Source organism: Hevea brasiliensis, chromosome 4 (genome assembly GCF_030052815.1).
Source record: "Hevea brasiliensis isolate MT/VB/25A 57/8 chromosome 4, ASM3005281v1, whole genome shotgun sequence".
In the NCBI taxonomy this organism is placed as follows: Eukaryota; Viridiplantae; Streptophyta; class Magnoliopsida; order Malpighiales; family Euphorbiaceae; genus Hevea; species Hevea brasiliensis.
Genome location: NC_079496.1, coordinates 8,536,669 through 8,557,698, shown reverse-complemented (window position 1 = coordinate 8,557,698; position 21,030 = coordinate 8,536,669). Strand labels below are relative to the sequence as shown.

The 21,030-nt window shown below is 34.2% G+C and overlaps 1 protein-coding gene and 1 long non-coding RNA gene across 3 annotated transcripts; one reads left to right on the top strand and one right to left on the bottom strand.

The window, feature by feature from the left end:
* Positions 1-229: 229 nt before the first annotated feature.
* LOC110662214 (myosin-6) lies at positions 230-20,720 on the bottom strand. Of its 2 annotated transcripts, XM_021821125.2 has the most exons (39): positions 20,209-20,718; positions 18,447-18,575; positions 17,977-18,120; positions 17,632-17,777; positions 17,388-17,544; positions 17,183-17,241; positions 16,929-17,088; positions 16,042-16,191; positions 15,836-15,972; positions 15,596-15,742; positions 15,394-15,495; positions 13,962-14,019; positions 13,763-13,864; positions 12,312-12,349; positions 12,067-12,193; positions 11,759-11,929; positions 11,542-11,673; positions 11,334-11,443; positions 11,128-11,188; positions 10,708-10,885; positions 10,382-10,587; positions 9,426-9,545; positions 9,045-9,143; positions 8,582-8,839; positions 8,117-8,256; positions 7,888-8,002; positions 7,762-7,782; positions 7,571-7,654; positions 7,308-7,478; positions 6,732-6,863; positions 6,377-6,562; positions 4,687-4,794; positions 4,545-4,615; positions 4,352-4,451; positions 3,922-3,978; positions 1,889-1,945; positions 1,040-1,120; positions 864-943; positions 230-785 (listed from the first exon to the last, which is right to left on the bottom strand). In XM_021821125.2, exons 1-39 carry the CDS (start codon positions 20,209-20,211, stop codon positions 677-679), a joined length of 4,506 nt encoding a protein of 1,501 aa, XP_021676817.2. In that variant the 5' UTR covers positions 20,212-20,718; the 3' UTR covers positions 230-676. The 2 variants fall into 2 exon arrangements, with proteins under 2 accessions (XP_021676817.2, XP_058001214.1); XM_058145231.1 differs by lacking the exons at positions 230-785; positions 864-943; positions 1,040-1,120; ... (3 more) ...; positions 4,545-4,615; positions 4,687-4,794 and adding an exon at positions 5,396-5,946 and having other exon boundaries at positions 20,209-20,720.
* On the top strand, positions 5,534-8,339 carry LOC110662215 (uncharacterized). Its single transcript, XR_002496269.2, has 2 exons — positions 5,534-5,679; positions 7,929-8,339. It is a non-coding gene; the product is annotated as an uncharacterized LOC110662215 (long non-coding RNA).
* Positions 20,721-21,030: the final 310 nt, after the last annotated feature.

The following is a 21,030-nucleotide window of genomic DNA, read 5'->3' as shown; positions in this document are numbered from 1 at the left end:
TCCATTCAGTTTCAAAGCTGCCGTCTCTACGTGATTAAATAAATAAAAACAAAAATTATAGAACAAAGAAATTGAAAATAAAAAAGACTTTTATCTCTCTCTCCACCAAAGAACATTATGCGAACTTAGATGGCCAACTCAGAACTTCCAGTTAAAACATAAGGCAAAGCAACAAACTAAGAAAGGAATTAATCAATTATGTAGCAGTAAATGTATCAACGGTCATGCAAGAACAAATAAGACCCGCAATAATTTATTTGACTATAAATATCAAGTTTCGTTTCATGGCTTTTTACAACATGAAATTTGGGAGGCTGAATAGTTTCTAAGATCAGCTTCCCAGCATACTGCACAAAAAATTTCCCTTCCTACCATCCTAGAAAGAATGCAGGTCCAATTGACCTTTAAGCAAAGACATGCTTTGAAAAAAATATTAAAAAAATAAACTAAAAAACTGTAAAGCCCCATCAACTATGAGAACCAATCTAGTGAGATTTTTACAACTCTAATTTGACAGAATAATATTACATCTGGGGCAATGAATGTTAAAATGATGGAGAAAAAAACAGAAAACATGGAGGCAGATTTACTGCAAGGCATTGACTGGAATTTCGAATAACTGTTGAATCTTGATGGAATGTTGAAACGGAAAAAGAACAATAAAAGAACCACAGCCTTATTCCTGTAAAAATTGGAAGTCTGAATTCTCAAGAAGGTCTGAAGGAACTTTTACATTTGAAAAATCCTTGTCTTGGAGAGAAACTTGTTCAATTGAGAAAGGAATACTGCATTCAAAAGGTTTAATAAGTAGGAGTTTGGCGGATAAGTTTTTCCATTGCAAAGGAAGTGACTTCCTTTCTCACCTGGAATCCTCTTTCAACAAAAAGGAATTGCTGTCATCATTGTTGGAATCATCTGTCAGAGCTTTCATGCTGGAAATGACCTACATGAAAACAAGATAGAGTACCATATCAAGATTAAGAGAAAAGGGACTTTAATTTCTTGAACACCTTCTGAAGGGGAATCCAATTGATCTTACATCTGGGGAAACGCTTTGAGTATTGTAGTTGTCATCCCAGTACAGCGTGCATACTCGGTAAAGCTGTTGAATATTCAGGACCTGAAAAAAGCAAGGACTGATGAGAGACTACTGTATAATGCAACACAAAAATCATAATACGTTTACATTAGTTCTACAAACAATTTAAATTAACAGTTTCAAATCTAGTCATTATCAAGTAATTTCATACTTGATAAAATAGACCGAACCTAGCTTTATCTCAAAATGCACCTTATGGGTGGTGGATTGCTAAACTCATATACAAAGCACTTTTTCCCAATATCCAATCGATTTGGGACTCAACAACACTAATAGTAATTCATTCTTTTTTCACATTCCCTATGATTTTCCATGCAAATGCTTCATTCTTGACATATTGCCTAAGATAAACATGCCTGGGTTGTTTTAAATAGTTTATAACTCAATTCAACTCAACTCAACTAAGCCTTTATCCCAAAAATTTGGGGTCGGCTATATGGATTCGCTTTCTCCACTCTGAACGATTTTGGGTTAAATCCTCAGAAATGTGTAATGCTTCTAGGTCATGTTGTACTACTCTCCTCCAAGTCAATTTAGGTCTATCCATTTTTTTCTTTCTATCCTCTAACCTAATGTGCTCTACTTGTCTAACTGGAGCCTCCGTATGTCTACGCTTCACATAACCAAACCACCTCAATCTCGCTTCTCTCAACTTATCTTCAATTGGCACCACTCCTACCTTTTCTCTAATACTCTCATTACGGACTAAAAATTTTGATATTTTTACTATTTGATCATATATTATTTCCATATTCCAAACAAGAGAGGGGAAAGGAGGGGAAGGCATACAGGGCAAAGGTCACTTGAAATTTCATCATAGGATATTCTTGACTTCTGATGTATAACCTGGAAAAAAAAAAAAAAAAGCAGCTAAAATTAGGCTTACTGAGGAAAATCATAAAACACAAAAATCATTTCCAATTGAGCTAAAAATAGAATAGCAGAATGTAAAAATTTAGCACGATAGAAAAGATAGGAGAAAATAACAAGAGAAGAATTTACATGGCTCGGCTACCGAGATTCTACATCCACAAACACAATCTCAAAAGGTTACATCATCTTCACTTGTTTATTAGCATAATACATAAGACTCGGTATTTATAATGGAAGATCACTCCTTAATACAAGCATTAATCAACCCAATGATTTGCTCACTAATCACATGATTTTCTCATACTCATATCCCATGAATTAAGAAAAAATATCATCAATTTCAGCACTCGGTGATGAGATTTTTGCTAAAGTTATGGATTCATCATCAAGCTTCCTCTTTTTTTTTTCATACCATGTAGAAGAAGAGGAATTTGGGAGAAAATAACTTAAATTTTGGGGCTCAAACCCTAGGCTAACATGAAGGAGGAGGAAAATATGGGAGAAAATTAGCTTTGGGACTCAAACCCTAGGCTCTTATACAATGTAGAAATTTAGAATGGTAGAAAAGATAGGAGAAAATAACAAGAGGAAAGATTTCTGAAATATTAACATGGTATCAAAACTCTTCCTTTGTGGTTCTTTGTGGTTATTTCCATTTTCTTCCTTTCTTCCCTTTCTTTTTCTTCTTCTTCTTCTTCTTCTTCTTCTTCTTAAATAATGCTATCAAAACTCTCGATTCAATACTGTTCACGTGGGTACTGCTCATTGGTCAGATCATGGAACTATTCACAAGTGCTTTCATCAATACTATTCATGGTGCTATTCATAGGAATATTTTTGTGGAGATTTTGGGTTATGCCACCACTTTTCTATGGAATTTTGGATTATTTTGTACTGAGTTCAGTTCTTATTCCAAGTAACTTTCAGTTTATTTATTGATTACTACGTCCCTTTTGAGCCATTCCTGGTTGCTGCCCCATTTGAAACTCCCTTTTAAGGTCTGTTGAAGTTTGGACAACCACTGTATTGTACCCATATGAGCTGTTTCGATAAAGTATTGCAGCCATATGAGTTATTTCGGTAAAGATCCACCTACTATTTTGTTGTTTTTCCTCTTCGGCATTACTTTTGGGGAGGGAAGTGCAACCTCGTGAGTTGTGTTAATATTTCCTCTCTGACAACGCCTTTGGAGAGTGTTTGTCTTTTGTATCCGTGCCTTCGTGCCTTTGTGCAGGTGTTTCTGAATTCGATACAGTACTATTGTTTTGTGTTATTGAACCTAAGGGATTGCTAGACTTGTTGCAGTGTTCTAAGAAGAATCTCATCAAGGGAAAGTATTGGAATTGATGAGATTTCATTTTAAGGGAGTGTGGAAAGTCAATATTACATCCCTATTTAGTATGGGAATTATATACCTATATAGATATAATTTGTACTCCTAATTAGTAAAGTAATTATAGTAGGATTTAATTCCTAGATAGGTATGTTTATATATATATATATATATATATATATATATATACATACATATATATATATATATACACACACACACTTATGTAATCTTTTATTTTATATAACTAATGAGAAAAAAATGTACCCTTTTTGGTTCTTTCCATTCCCTTCATTTCTTTCCTCTCTTTCTTTTTTCTTCTTAGTCTTAAATATTAACAGCGAAAAATCACATACCAAATTTTAAAATCAAACTAAAGAATACATTGTTTGGGTAATTTTCTCAAACTATGGATAACACAATCTAACTAGTGCTATTTTTTCTATCTTTTAAAAATTGTGTGAAATCACTAACCATAAATAATTTAAAATGTAATTAAAAAAATTAAATAATACTATAATTTTATACAATAATAATTTGAAAAATTTTTAACTCAGGCAAATGACTAGTTGGACTATTAAAGTGATTAAATTTGCAAACATTAAAATGAACATACCAAGAATCCAACAGCTTGCCTTGTATGTTTAAGTTCATCCCAAGCTGAGCCTATGTACTGCAATAAAACATTACAAACAATAATGCATACAAATAATACCATAAAGCCTCTTAAAAAATATTCTTGGATCCATAAAATCCAAAATCTTATTATCTTGTAAAATTCAACATATTGATACCTTGCACAACCTATTCTTTTTCCTTTCCATTTTACATATTTGCTCTACTAAGAAGAAACACAAAATCACACAGATCATAAATGAGATATGGAAATATCCAATACTCTGAGGAGAGGTATCAAGTTTAACACTAATCCACTTGACCCAGCTTGATTGCCACTCTACTCCAAGTATATTTTTTCAAAGGGTTTTTTGCATTCAAGAATATTTTTTGGTGATTATAGCATTTAACTGGAAAAGCGTCAAGGTTACCTCATCTCTTGCTTGGCCACACCACAGTTCTAATTCGTCCAACCCAGCCTTCACATATTCTCCATTGCTGAATGTGCAGCACTCTCGATGAAGAAGAAGACTGCAGTGGAATACAACATAATACAATGTCGAGTTAACCTAGCAACATACGAGATTACGCACCAATTTTCTATAAAGAAGAGAAGTAATTTACCTATTAAACAGCTGAACATTGATGTGAGACAAAATTTGAGTAAAGATCTTCTGAACAAGAATTGGAGGTACCTAAGAGAGACCAATCATAAGTCACAAGCATAAATAGAAGACATATATTATGAAAGTAGACAATCCCTTACAAAATTTTCTTGGAATTTGTTTAGCATCTCATCCAGTGTCTCAACAATCTTGTGCCAGTAACTAGCTGGAGCTGACTCTAAAGCATTTCCGTCTGATGCACTGGATGCCTAAACCATTCAGATGACACATTTAATGATGTCAGCAAATTGCAGCGGTAGAAGACAATTACCTCATGTCATTCACATGGACTAGCCAAAAGATGATATTGAGAATCTATGCAGCATGGAAACGGAAACGCGGACACAGGAAAATACGAATATAGGAAAACGTGAAAACGGACACAAGAAAATGATATTTTCAAAAATATAGGCAATGAAAACGTGAAAAAATATGTAAATATAAAAAATATAAGAATATATTTATAAATATATAAATATATGTTAAGTATAAAAATTATTATAAAAATATATTAACTATAAAAATTATTACAAAAATTTTTAATATATAACTAGCCTATACATAAAACAAATTGAAATAAACAAATTATTACAAATATATTAAATATATAACCATAGATTACATATTGTCTTTTTTTTTTTTAAATTACAGTCTTCTTATGAACTCACAGGTAAGGTTTATATATATATATATATATATTTATATATATGTGGATTTTTCCTAATTAGTTGTAATTTTAAATTTTGAATGCAATCCTAAATTTTAAATCAAATCCACAAATGCAAAACTAAACATTAAATCAAACCCAAATTTAAAAGAATTAAAACCCAATGTAAAATAAACCAATCAAAGTAGAGACAACCAATCACAAAACTCTAAATCACAATAAACAACCAATCACAGTAGAAACAACCCAATGTAAAACTCTAAATCAGCTATGCTGCACATGGGATGGATCAAGCGAAGACAAAAGGCGAGGGACGGAGCATAGATTGATCCCTCATCTCGCCGTCGTTGCCACTGTCCGTCGCCGACAGGACTTGCATAGATCCATCCCTCACCTTGCCGCCCTTGCCGCTGTCCGTCGCCGTCAGGTAAGTCCTGTCCTTCTTTTTCTTCTCTACAAATGCAGCGTCGAGAGTCTGTGTCTAACCTAACATTTTTGCAAGACACTTATGTCCGAGTCCGAAAACGTGTTTTCCATTTCCAGAAATTACTGAAACAGCCCAGAAATGCCTCCCCGGCGTTTCATCCCATTTCTGTGTCGGAAACATTTCCGACACGGGGAAACGCCGCCCATTCCCATTTCCTTGCATCATAGTTGAGAATGACAATTTGCCACTTCACTTTCTCCTACAATACTGCATACATTGTTACATTTCATGGTAAAGCAGGGATCACTTTCAAGCAAAGGAAATGATACGAGTCCAAATACCAGTTAGACGCCTGTCCAGCAAATCTCATAGGCATCATTAAAGACCGGCTTAATATGGATTAGCCGTCAAAATACACTCAATGCTAAAGACAAGCTTTATAGGTCTAGTTACAAGAGAAATTCCAGGAGGAAGGGAGCAATGAAATCCCCTCTCCTCTTTATAAAAGAACAAGACTTTATCAATGAAGAAAGAAGAACGCTAAAATGCTTAGAGTAAAGTTTACTTTTCATTGATCATGCAGAAAATCATGATCTTGGAAGAATATATAGTGGATCACCTATCTATGAAGCCCAGCAGGTTTAAAATCACAAAATAATCTTTAGAAGGATCCATTAACAGAGAAGAGTCGGTTTACCTGGGTACAGGAAGAAAGCAGTGGTGACAAGTCCTTCTTTAAATTGTCTCGAATGATTCCATATATTGTTTCCACATATGCTGTAAGCTGCTGCTTAAACAGCAAAGCTGGATATTTAGCTTCAACCAGCTGTACTGGATCTTTACCCACCTTAAGGTTAGCGGAGGAAGTGGATGAACGGAAACTCTGAGAAAATCATTCAGGCCACATGACTTCTTTGTATGTGCAGAACTTTTGATTATTCAAGAATTAAAGAACAGATGTGTCTTCCAGATATAATCGTCTGACTTACAATTATTATATCATTTTGTGCAAAAAGTCATGCAAATGAACTTCATAAGAAGTATCCACTTACTTGGGTCATCCTGCCAAAAAATGATGTTGGAACAGGCGGCTTTTGACTTCCTTTTAAAGTCTGTTGAAGTAAGCATAACAGTGTAGATGTATTAGATAGCCAATAGGCCATATGATCATTGCTATCCTGGTTCTGCAAAAACATTGCATACAATATCAAGCATGTTAGATGTCAATTCATACAACCTGAACCTAACAAGGAACGAAAACATTCATAAGAAGGTGGAAGTGTAACCAATTGAGAAAAAGTTGAGATGGTCTGACCACAGACATTGTTGTCCAACAAATGGACTAGCATGAAACATTAAGCACGCTAAAGTTGTAGAAGATAAGAAATGGAGGGGCAGGTTTAAGATGATATAGAGAGTAGTAAGAAAGGACAAGAGGTTCTAAATCGTTTTAAATATGTAGCCCTAAGTCAAGTGAAATGGAGAGAATGGATCCATAATTCCATACACCCAAACCCAAGATATTTGGAATTTAGGCTTAGATGAGTTGAGTTCCTCTTTTTTTGTACCTTGATTTAGGATAGGATCACTTCTAGTTATAACATGCTTAACAGCTAAAAATCAAGTACCTCCATTGCAGAACCAATCAGCTGAATTAGACGATCAAATACACTAGTTTTTTCCGCTTCAAATGATCTCCAGTGGACAAGGCATCTGTATATAGTAATTGCAGCAACAGGCTTTCCTCGACTAAAACCAAGATTTTGCCCCACACATTTAATCAGAGAATCCACATTCTCCTGCATCATAAATATGAAAAAATATCAAAATAAGCCTTTGAAACAAAAATACCATAGAAAGAACTTTACTTTTCAGCCATTTAAGCACATACATGCAACCGTTCAATCTGAGATCTCCTAAAATTTTTGTCTGAATCTGTACCATACTTTTTTGCTGGTGAAGAACTCTGTGGTACCTGTGGAAAGTAGGTTCACTCAAGACCATAGATGAAATCCAAATATGCAGACAAGAGTAATTAATCACTTATAAAGTAACTAAATTGACTTTATTTTCTTTACTTACATGATGGCCATTCTCAAGAGGCTGCAAGAATTTAAAAGAAAGAAAATAATTGTAAGTTCCCAAAAGATAATGGTCAAGAAACAAAAATTAAATTTCTTTTTCATCCTAACAATAGTGCATTTTTACCTGAGATGCAATTGCTAAATGTTCTGACATTTTTTTGACAGATGAACTACACAATGCTTGGTGCCGCCGCAGAACTTCTTCTGCATCTTCCATATCAGCAATTTTTTCTTCAAGCCTGAGATAAAATATGGGCAACAACTAAACCCACATTAGTCATCAAGAAATCCAGTTATGCTCCCTCCACATTAACATAAAGAGGCACATTTATAAATTTTAGAAATTGTAGAACCTCTGCATGGCAGTTTTCAACTCAATGATCTTTGTTTCTGCCTCTAAAGCCTGCTTTAACCGTTCTGCACTGAGCTTATTGGTTTCCTCATATTTCCTCTCTGCTTCATCAATTTTCTTTTCTAGTGAACTGACCATAGCCTGTGGAGAGTCATGCAGAATATATCATTTAGTACAAGTTCAATTTTATCTTTTTTATATATTATCCATTTTCCTTTTCCTTAGATTGATGAATGCACTTAATTCTGAAGCCTTTTATCAGCATTTTGAACCCAAGGTCCGTTTAAAAGCAAAAAATTGTAAAAATGTCATTCAGAAAATATTCATTTAGTACAAGATAAATTTTGCCTTTTTCATATTTTATCCATTTACCCTTTTCTTAAATAGATGAATGCACTTATTTCTGAAGCCTTGTATCAGCATTTAAAACCAAAGCTCCATTAAATCAACATATATAAAATCTTACCTTGAGCATCTCATTTTCAGCAGTAAGTTTATTCACTAATTCATGGTCAACAACTGAGACCTCAGCAGTAAGTTTATTCGCTAATTCATTGTCAACAACTGAGACCTCCTGTGTTATAGGAACTTGTCCAGTCTCTTTCTTTGCAGCCTCACATTCCTTAATAAGCTGGGCTTTAGTTTCTTGGAATTCAAGTTGCATCTCTTGCAAAGCAGAATGCAATTTAGCATTTTCCTGTGTTTTGGCTTCCTCAAGGTCAGCCTGCATTAAATGGAGGGCTCAAAAAAGGCAAGCAATATGACAGAAGGAATTGTGGAAAACACCAATAAGCTAACTTCGGGTTGCTCAGCATAGGTACGTGACAAATTCACATATTCAGCATTCAAATCTAAATTCAAAAGTACGGTGCTTAGCCCACGTGCAAATATGCCTAAACAAAAAAAAAAAAAAAAAAATCAATCCCTACCCTCATTCTTTTCTCCTGCTCCAAACACCAGGTAAGTTCTTCAACTTGCTTTTCCAGCTTAGTTTTGGCCTCTTGAAGGGCACCTGTCTCTTTAGCAGCCTGCAGACATTCAGGAAGAATCAGAGACTTACCGAGACATATAATTAATAAATGAAAGCTCAAGGAGCTACAGCAACAAATTTAAATTACATCAGAATTTCAAGCTAACATGAAAATTCAAACAGCAATCAGATTCATTATAGAAAACTAACATGAAAATGGTAGAAAAGGAACAACCACAAATTCAGGAAAAAGGAAAATGTGCATAAAGATAAATCACAAAAAGATAAAAGAAACTAAAATTAAAGAAAAAGAAGAGGCGAGGAGGAATTTGGAGATCACCATTTTAAGTTTCCGTAGTTCTCTGCACGCAACTTCTCCTCTACAGGCACATTGCATGGTAATTGCTGCTTTCTTTAAACTCAAATAGTGAAGGGAGGCCAAGTATTTTCGGCACTGACTCTGTAAAAGCATGAAGTCCAGAGAGCATAAATCACACACACAAACACATTAAAAAAGGAAACTTTAAAAAATGGATGCAGTAAATAACAGAATAAACTGCCAAGCTCAGAACTATTAACTAGCAGCTGAAGGTGAGGAGTTTTGGTCCAATGCATTATGCATGGGCTACTCAACATTCAACAGCCTTCCCCCATCCCAACTGAGAGTAAAATTTGATCCTATGCATTTAAGCAATGATGGTGATTTTCTTGCTTTGTCAATGGCATTGTGCTTGGGTTATAACAAGTTATAAGGTTGAGGTTGTCCCCAATAAATCATTGTTGAGGTTTTCTAAAATAAATTAAGGCCTGCTCTCTTCCTTTTTGTTTTTCATATGGCAGGTCAAGAAAACAGATAACAGCTTCTTGCTAAGAATTTGGTTGTATCCAGACACACCAAACCGCTGTCATGCCAACATCATTGATCTATTTATTAATCACAGTATTATTTGGACAGTGTTGACATCTGTAACCATTCCACACATCCCACTTTGCTTGAAGGCTTCCTTTGGAATAAATCATTTGCAAGAAAAGAATTCAATTGAATTCTCAGTTCTCACACAATCATGTTTGATTTCTATTTCTTATAAATGAAACTTTTTAAAGTAAAAAAGAAATAATAATAATAATAATAACAATAATAAATTCTTTTATTTCAAACATAAGAATTGACCCAAAAGAAATCAATTGAATTTAATTCTTGTAAAACTCTAATTTCCAAACAAGGGGGAAAGGAAATAAGAGGCAAACAACTGATGGAAAGCAATTTTAATTCCATGAACAAACATATGAACTTACTTGGATCATAATTGCAGCTCTTGTCTGCCTCCTGAACTGAAGCTCATTACAAGCAGCCATTCTACGCATAGCTGCCTGAATAGAAACAGCTGAAGAGCACAGCCTGTTGTAAGCTTTCCTTGCAAGATGCCTCCGAGCATGTTTCTGGATTTTCAGAGATGCAGCTTCTCTTCTTAGGCACTCGTACAGATGGCGTGCTAATTGACCTGCAAATGGCCCAAATAAGGCAGAAGTTTATAAAAACCAGAGAGAAATAAATTCTCAATTGAATATTTAATAAAACATTCAATTTTTTTGATGTGCATAAATACAAAGCTAAATGATACCTCTGCATACAGTTTGGATATCAATGGCAGACTGTCGCAATAAGAGAAAGCTTTTGCGGCAAAAATATGTACGAACTTTCCTCTGAATGATCCTAGCCGATCTTCCTAACACCTCACTTCGACGAGCATCTAGTTCTGCCATTTGACCAGCCCTGAGAAACACCTTTGTTTTGCCAATCTGCAACAGAAATGGACCCATTTTTCTTCAAATGTTAAAACAGTGCCATACAATTAATTGACACCAAATGGTGGCATCTCAGATGTAGCAGTATGCAAAAAACAATAATTCAAAACCCATTCAATGCCTCACAGACAACTGTCCTGATATGTGTTCATGGCTGTACATAAACAATAGATGAAGTACAAAGGCACAAAGTATGGATTGAGAGTCTATGCAAGAGTAGTATTAGAAAAACATACCTGATAACCTTGAAGGTTTGCTTTCTCCAAAAGCCTCTTGCAAGCAGTAGGTCCATCACAGCTGTTGATTAATAAATAACAGAAAAGAGGGGAAAATAGTTAACGCAACTTAAATAGAAAAATTGCACAAATCCAATGATTGATGTATCATAACCACAGTGAAAATTAGATCTACTTTCAGTGAAAGCAAAATTTAGGAAAGTTACCTCCCATTGAGAACATCTGGTCCCAGAATGCTAAAACGAGCTTTAAATTCATCGAACATCTTCCGAGTTGGATATCCTGCACAACTAATCCTAATAGCCTCCATGACTCCCTGGAATCAAATGCATATTAAATCCACTGCACATCAATGGGGCAAACTTACTGAATTCAACATCAAGAAAGGTGAAATGACCAATTCTCAAATCTCACCCCACAACGTAATTGCTGTAAAACATTACTATTCTCAAATATGGCTGGCTTTAGAACATTATTTGGCTTTACACAACGAATGTAGTGTGGCTCAGTGGCACTCAGTGTTTCAAGCAAAGCTTGTAGTTGTTGCTGTAAGAAGACAAGAATTAAGACTATAGTATGTAAAAGAAGCTAGTTGTGTGCATCAAACTTATGGACAGCTGGATAAGCAGACCTTAAACCGAGAACCTATTGATGAAAACTTTGATGATTTTGCAGAATCCTCAGGTAATGGTGGGAACAGGCCTGAGACAAAGGTGCATTTGGACTCTCTAAGGAGAGCTTGGTGCTCTGCAACAACATAATCTTTGTTCTTATCCAGAAAGTGTTCAGTTTGGTATGTTACCTACATTAAAAAAAAAAAAAAAAAAAAAAAAAAAAACCGACTCAATGAGTGCTGAGCTGCAATGTACCTCTTCCTTCCTAAAAGAAGGGCCAACATGTCTGTCATTCTCATGTGAACCAAAATCATAACATACTCACATCACCAGCATAATGAGAAATAGTGAAGTCACTACGTGCCAACTTAGGCTTGCTTAAGCGCTTGTGATCTTTAAAAGTCTGATAAAGCTTCTGTGCAAATGTCTCATTTGTTGATCTAGGAAACATACTGCAAGAATAAACAAAGTAAGCATAACACAAAGAGAAAGGATAGTATTTTCTAAACACAGAAAAATAGTTTTCATAGAACATTATATAATCTACTCTCTTTTTTTTTGGGCACATACCAAGCTTCATCAAGAAGAGCAAGGATGCCACCAGGTTTCTGAAATTGTAAAACTACAAATTAGAATAATCAAACATAAATGAATATCAAGCAACTTTTCCATCCATCCAATGAAGTTTCTTATTGCAGTGGCTTGAAAAATACACTAAAAAACCAAGAAAAATGAATGCCAGCAAATTATGTACACAAGTGACATAGCCTCATTTACAACTAACCAAGAAACAATATCTACTAGAGTCATGATAATGCAAAGCCTGAAAACTCCTCTTGTTCAAGGGAACAAAACCTGATCAATCTTTCCTCTCAATTCCTTTTTCATTTTCTTTTAATCAAAAGCATATTCAATTATTCTAGGAAGTCGGCCACGTTATGCACTGAAATATTGCAACAGGATTCGCCTCCAAAAAAATTATTTACATCCAAACGTGTCAAATCAATTAACTTTCTTGGGCATCATGTGATTACTGTAGAATAAAAGAAACATGGATGAGAATCTAAAGTGACAACCTCCTAAAACATACTTTTAGATAACCAAGACACCATTGTGTTGGTGTTCAAAACAATTTTGCACAAAAGGCAAAAACTAATTCTTTAAGTTGCACCAGTAAACAAATTTTTCAATAGTTTTCATGTCCTGGAGTCATTTTTACTTGATGGAAAAAGCATCTTAACAACTACAGCATAAACTGGCTTGCATGGTAGAAAAAAGTAAGTACTAATGAGAAAAGACCAATCAAATTGAAATAACTTGTTAAACACCAAATCTAGAATAAGTTTATTCTATTATGCCAGTACACCAGATAATGCAGCTTCTGCTATTAGCACTAAAATTGACATCACATCTCTTGCATTGCTGGTTTGCATTACACTTATTTATGTGTAATAAAGTTGTGGTCATAAAATAGCATAAATTTGCAATCTAAGGCACATGGAATCAAACTTAAGAGAAAATACCTACTAATGAGCAAAGCATGCATGAAATGGCAGTAAAATTAGTAACAGCTGATAATTTATGGACACATGGATTAAAATTTCATGAGTGATAGTAAAAGAAGAAAATAGATTACACCAACATCAAAAAACGTTAAATGTTCATGATCCATCTTCCTTATGAAATTGTTAAATAAGGAAACCCAAATAACAAAGAGAGAAGGGAAACGGAAAGGAAAGATAAGATAGTGATGATTATAAAGAATTGTAAAATAAGCAGTAAGTTGATTACAGCAGCATCAAATTATTTCTGAAATTGAGAAATAAGGGGAAAAAGGGAAAATGCATTTACACTGATATTATGTGAAACAAAATAAAATTAATGCTACAATAAAAATTTGAACATTACAGCAAAGATAAGCCTATTAAAAGGTAAAAATTTATTGGTTTTGATACTGGATCACAAGATAATTCAACATAACATGACATAAGATGTTGAGTGCCGGGAAAAAGATAACACACCTTTTCAATGAGATCAAGGACATCCTGATTATCAATGAATTCTATGTAACTCCAGTCAATTTCTTCTTTCGTGTATTCTTCTTGCTCCATCTTGAAAACGTGCTATCAAACAACATATTCAGGACAGATTAAATTAAGAAAGTCGTTTGGATGTTCCAAGGAATGCTACAAACATAAGTATACCCATAACGTGCAAAACCTGGTTGAAATGTTGCTGCAGCTTTTCATTGGTCAAATTAATACAAAATTGCTCAAAACTGCAGTGAACAAATAATATTGTAAAGCTAACTCGAATACATTACAAACATAAATTCAATTCACATGATAAAATGGAATATATACATATATATATATAATCACACATTAGAAGGTAAACAAGTAATGAGAATTGTATTTAAGTATGAAAATTTCACGTGCTACTGAGATAGGGTTTCATATCTGAAATTTCTGTCTTGGACTTAAATATTTTGAAAACTATTTCAATTTTGGAAGAGCAAATTTTACTTTCATTGTTCCAGAATTGAGCTAATTTTATCAGTGCCCTTGTTCCTTGCTACATCGTTTCAAGTTTGGAACTTGATTAATTCCTTACTCTTTATGGACTCTATTTAATCCTTTTGCTCTATGTATTTATTTTGCTTATTGACCATGCGCTTAAAAAAATTCTTAACTGTCTTTAAATATTTTTACGTGCCCATTTATTGCTTTTTTATCTTATATGCATATTCATCTATGCTCACTTGTATTCAATTAATTTTGTATTTATTCATTGGGAATTCCCCTATGAAGAACTTCATGTAAATATTGGATGTCATATATTAATATGGTACATATTCCAAGGCTTGCTGGTGCCAAACCTACCTACATCACCTGAAAAGGCCCAGGGTCAAATCATGACATGATATCAAATTCCATCATCTAAATAAAAGGAATCATCCTATCATATTATTAATAACAAAACTATCATGTTGATACATAATACACCAAGAAGACTGCATTTCTTTTCTTCTACAGGACAATGTTTCTTTCACAAATTTAAGTTTACTAATGGAGCCACTAAATGTAACCTATAAGGAGTCTCTTGAATAGATCAGTAAAAAGAATCTTTTACTTTTTGAATCCGAGAAATTAAAAGTTTTCTTTGCTCATTAAATCAATTTTTAGCTCCAGGGTTCAAATTTGTTCCTGAAAATTCTAGGAGTCTTTATATAGCAGTTCTTGTATGCTTGAGAGTATGAGGGAAAAAAATCAACTGGAATTACTCCAGAACTGTCCAAGATTACTCCTTTCAAATTCTAGGCAAGAAGGTGTAGTCCTACCACACTCATTCCCATCCTAAACTCCCGTCCATTTATCTTCAGTATAACATCACCTAAGGAATTCCCAAAGATTACTTTTACAAACAAACCAACTCCAATGATTGGAGTTGGTTTGCTTGTGAACACTATAATGAAAAAAATTAGAAAACCAACAAACTTAACAGTTAATATACAAATGGCATCATGAGAACCAAAATTGAAATTCGCTAATTAATGATTCCCATCAAAAGAAATACAGTTATTTTCAGGCAGTTCTCTGCAAGGAAATTAACCTTCATAAATGAAGTAAACAAAAGCATACCGGTTAAGCACCTGTTTGTCTTGAAACTCTCAAATCCATATATATCCAGAACACCAATCAAAGATTTAGAATTGGGGTCTTGACCAATAGAGTTGTTAATCTTGTTCACAAGCCTGAAGTATGAGTGCTCAAGAAGTCAAACAATTGTAGAGTGGTGCTATCAGTAAGAGCAACATACTTTAGAGGAAAAAAGTGAATTATTTTAGAGCATACCAATCAAATAACCTCGAGTAGACAATTTTGGCTAAAGCATCTCTATTGACAGTAGCAGCAGCTGGATCAAGTGATTTTGTTATGCTCTCATCACGAGTCACGATGACACGTTTGCATAAGGAGTCCTCAAGAGACTTTTCATCACACCTAAACCAAACTAGCACATTATAGAATTTCCTTAACTAATCAAGACATCAAAACAATAAATTCTATGAATAGATTAAATTAATGATCAATTACATGAAAAGTTCAGCTGCTGTCTTGAGATGGAACCAAGATTTATCATCCTTGGGTATAGAAGAATCTACTTCGTCTCCCTTTGTAAACTCAACATTACCTAGATGTAGTATTGCAGCCACAACTCGAAATATTGCATCCTGTAAAGGATAATTTAGAAACTATTTTCTCACAAAAAATCCCTATTACAAAATTTTGAAATATAGTACCTGCTCATCAGCATTTATCCCAACAACATCCATGGCCCTCCTAGTAGTGAGATACTCATTAGATTCATCCACTCCATCCAGCTTATAGAAGTTTGATTGATTGAGATAATGAAATGTTCTAGGGTCTCCTAATTTGTACTTCTTAATATCCTGATACACACATTTAAAAACACATGTATGTAAAGACAGCTGAACTACTAACATCTTACATCAATGTAAGCTACAGAAAAGAGAACCAAATCATATATCAACTTGGCCGGAAACTTAAACAATGTAAAACAGATTCCAACATGTTTATAGATAAGGTTAGTGGCAATGAAGAACATGATACATTGACATGCAAATTGATATTTTTCAATGGCCCTACATCTACAAAGCGATACAACAATTCTCCTTTCACTTTCAGTGAATAAAGAAACTCTGGCTGACACATTAGTCAACATATGTTCCTGAAGGACTTCAAATCATGTTTAGTACATCCACATATCAAGGCATGACAATTTCAACTTTTGTTAGTGCTTATTTGGCATTGAAGTTGAAACTGTTTGTTCAAAAAAGAACCTTTTTGAAATGTTGCAAAGACAATTTGAAATTGTTATTTAGCTGTTTTAGATTCTATGACCGAAAACATGTGAAATCTACCTTAAAGAAATTTTAATTGTCTTCCAAAATGATGCTTTTCTTATTAACAACAACAATGCCAAAATGTTAGACATCACATCAAGGCTTAAGCACTACCACTAGTTGTTCTAGTAAAATCTATAGTAGATAAAAGAAGCCACATCTGAACTTGTACGCAAAGACAAATCAAACTTCTAATGGTCTTTGCACCAGAACCTAGAGCTTCCAAGAAGAACATTTCAGAAGCATGCAGAACGTCAATTTACCTCTTGAGGAGCAGCACACAGCATGTAAAAGCAATGATAGTTTCTCTCGGGATCAGACACTTGACAAACACGGGATCGTTCCAATAAATAAGTCCTAATTGCAGCCCCTGATATCATCCCCCTCTGATCAAACTGAATCTCCACGAACTTGCCAAAGCGACTGCAATTCAAGGAAGAAAAAAAATATTTAAAACTCTCAAACCATAATATGAAAAGAAGAAAAAATTGAAAACTTCCAGTAAGTGTTTCACCACCTTGAGTTATTATTCCTGACAGTCTTGGCATTACCAAACGCTTCCAAAACAGGATTGGACTGCCAAACCGCAAAAATTAAAAAAAAAAAAATCCAACCAATCTGTCATTTGTTTTGCTCATTTCCAAAAGGAAACAATTGCATCTCATAGTGCAACAACATGTAACTAATTGGATCAGTGTTAAAACATAAAAAGATTATGCTACCTCTAAAACTTGCTGCTCAACAGACCTACCCTCAGCTGCCACTCTCCCTCCCATATAGGCCAAATAACGCATAAGCATCTTTGTACTCTCTGTTTTACCAGCACCACTTTCCCCGCTAACCAAAATTGCCTGGCTTATTCCCTCAGTGATCATCTGTCTGCAAGCTTACAATTTCTATGCTTGTGAGGAAACATTGTTCAAAAAAGTCCAATTATTGAGACAGACAATTTCATATGAGAATCACCTGTAAGCAGAATCTGCAACAGCAAATGGATGTGGACTCAGCTCACCAATGGCTGCCCCTTTATACTGTCTCATTATATCATTATCATATAAATGAGGAAGTCTTTGAAAAGGATTCACCGCAATCAATATATTTCCCGTGTAAGTCTGGAATCACCATTAGAGAGTTTAGCTTCAAAAACCATACCTTAGAAAAGAATTCGGCATCTAAAATTTACAGCTAATATATATAGTGAAGCCTACACAGCAAAAATATAAATAAAACTGGCATCATCATGCAATAAAATGTGTCTACCAAACACCAAAAAAAGAAAGTGGAGACATGTAGATCATCTACTATACTTACATAGATTTCATTTTCGTCATATCTACATTTAAGATTGTACAAAACCCCTGGCTCATGCAAATATGCCAGCTTTGTCATATCATCCACACCACACGTGGGAAATTCAGGATCCTTTGGATGAACATCAGATGCTTTAGCAACAACCTAAAGCAGAAACGATCACAACCAGAGAAATGAAGGGGGAAAAAAAAGGTCAAATCTGAAACTAGAATTTCTTGTGATTGAAAAATAAATGCACCAACCACCAATACAGCAAATATGGAATCAACATGAAGTTTATTTTTACATAAAAGGAAGATGAGTATGGCTGCAAGTACACTTTGTACTAGCCTAAAAACAAGCAAAGGCACTTCACATAAACTGTTGCATTGTTTACATGCAATGCATATGAAAAATGTTTATATTTAGAGTCATGATAGAATCTTATGCTAATTTAATTTCTTAAATGAAAGCTTCTTGGAAAAACTCACTTTCTTTCCTGATGTGCAATTTATAGTAATCCCATCACCGTTAATTTCCACAACTTCTCCATCAACCCAAGATGCCTCAGGATCCTCCACCCAAACGGAAGATCCAACCAGTAGATTTCGTGTAGCAACCTGAGTGACCAATGGAATCATCAACACATCCATCAGAAAGAATGAAGTATCCTTTCAAAAATAACAGTAGGCATTATAAAATATAACAAAAATAACTTGAGGAAAAGAAAATGTTGCATCTCTCTGGGCACACATGTGAGGCTCGCAGCAAAATGTAAGCGGGTAAATGTTACCACTCGTGACAACAGAATATCATTAGACCTTAAACAAATGTCCTTCTTTCCCCTCAGCAAATTCAAGTGGCATGATCAATATTATTCAGCATTTCGCATAAAGGCATCTATCATCAGTGACATATTCGTTTTTTTCTTTTCTTTCTTCTTTTCTTTTTTTAATGTCAGATATGGCTTTCTTAAATTGGCCATGCTACACATATTACAACATGTTTGTTCCAGTCTAATACTTCCAGTAAATCAGAATTGTATTTCATTCATAATTTTATTAGTTTTTAACAATATCCAAAAGTAATCAGCCACTGAAGGGAGTGGGTTGATTTCTACTAGTTTCTAATCTGTAGTGAGTTTTTTTTTTTTTTTAACTAAAGTGTCATTTAAGGTTCATGCCAGCCGCAAACGCACTTGGAAGCACAGTAAATAACAACTGTAGGCTTCTAATTGCTACGGGTAAAGAGGGGGGAACTAAAAAAGGCAACTACAGAATTGTAAACCAGTGTTTTGTTGGCCATTCATTAGCCATCCATCTGATGCTTCTACGCCCTCACTACACTATCCCATTAAATGTGTTAGGAAATCCCACATTGAAAATATACATAGTGAAATGGCACAATATAAATGATTGAGTTGTAATATTGAATTGGCTAGTCATTTTGATGTATAAGAAGCTCAATCACTTATATATGTCCATATAAAATAAATTAATATGTAATATGCACATCACTCTCTAAAATTTAACATGGTATTAGAGTCCGATTAGGTTAATACTAATTGTCAAGTGACAACCATGTGGTTGCACTTGAGCGAAGAGTGTTGGGAAATCCCACATTGAAAATATATATAATGAAAGGGCACAATATAAAAGGTTGAGCTGTAATATTGAATTGGCTATTCATTTTGATATGTAAGTAACTCAATCACTTAGACATGTCTATATTAAAATGCATTAATGTTAAATATTCCCAGCACTCTCTAAAATATAACAAAATGCATAAAACAGCTCAATTCAATTTGTATTGCATATATGCACCAGCAGAGTCCAATAAATTAAAATTTACACCAAAAAAATTCCATATTCTTCTATGTATAATTTCATTTTCAGTCAAAAGTTAAAGATTTGTACAACTTTTTTCAGACAGCAAAGTCTTAACGTATGCAAGAAACCATGAACGAAAAAAATTCAACCACAATGAAGCCTAATATAGCACAATAAAATGAATTTTTAGTTTATTGTATTGTTAGATTTTTGTTTGATTGCATTCTAATTCTTTCAGTTACATTACCACAAACATGCACCCAATTGATTATTCTTCTAATAAATCCGCGGTGCAGAACTTCCCATCAATATATTGAGGCAAAAATTAATACAAGAAGAAATTATTGAGAAAACAGGAATAACACAGCTTAACTTCTACAGAAATGCCAAAGCAACATTATAGGAACAAGAAAAATAAACGTACCATTTCGACCACAGATATTTATCAGATTTAGATCCAATGTAAAGCCAATAAACCCTAGATTCCCTCAAAACCGAAATGCCAATGCACCATCAACAAATTCTTCGATTCCAACAGAAATGCGGTTGATACAAAGATCAAATCTGTTCCCTCCAAATGAGATTTTCGCTCATCATGCCTTGCCTCTATATCTCTATTTGTTAATAACTGTAACAACTTTGTCAATGATTTCGCTCTCTCAAAATATAGGCAATTTAAGGTTTTATTTTTCTTTTCTGTTCTAGAAGAAACGAAGTGGCAGAGAGGAGGTCACATGGGGGAAGCTATTGTTGCAGAGAGCTGACAATGCCGAACCTGAAACCCCTTGGGACCATGAGTAGAAAACGAAACCCCTTCTCTGCAACTATTTTCCCTTATTTTCTCGCTCTTTCCTTCTCTTTGTCTCGAAGAATTTGTTTTCTCGCTTGCTGTCTCTCTGCGTTTGTTTGGCTTTCCTCTCTAACGAAAAACAACGTGAACGCGTGAACTCGAACGTAACTTTTTTTCATATTCCCTGATTTGCCCCCCAAAATGTGCATTTATTTAGTCGTGGTCCCCTGAATGGCTGAATCCTTATCGAAGCGCTTATGGCTAGGGTTATACAGGGTGTCTAATCTAATTTAATCAATGTCTTTTATAATTTCTTTATTTTTTATTATTAAAATATATTTTATTAAATTATTAATATTAATTATTTATAAAGTAAAAAAATAATAAAAAAGCTTCTTAATTTAAAAATAAAAATATTAAAAAGTTATAATAAATTTAGTTTATCATGTTATTAAT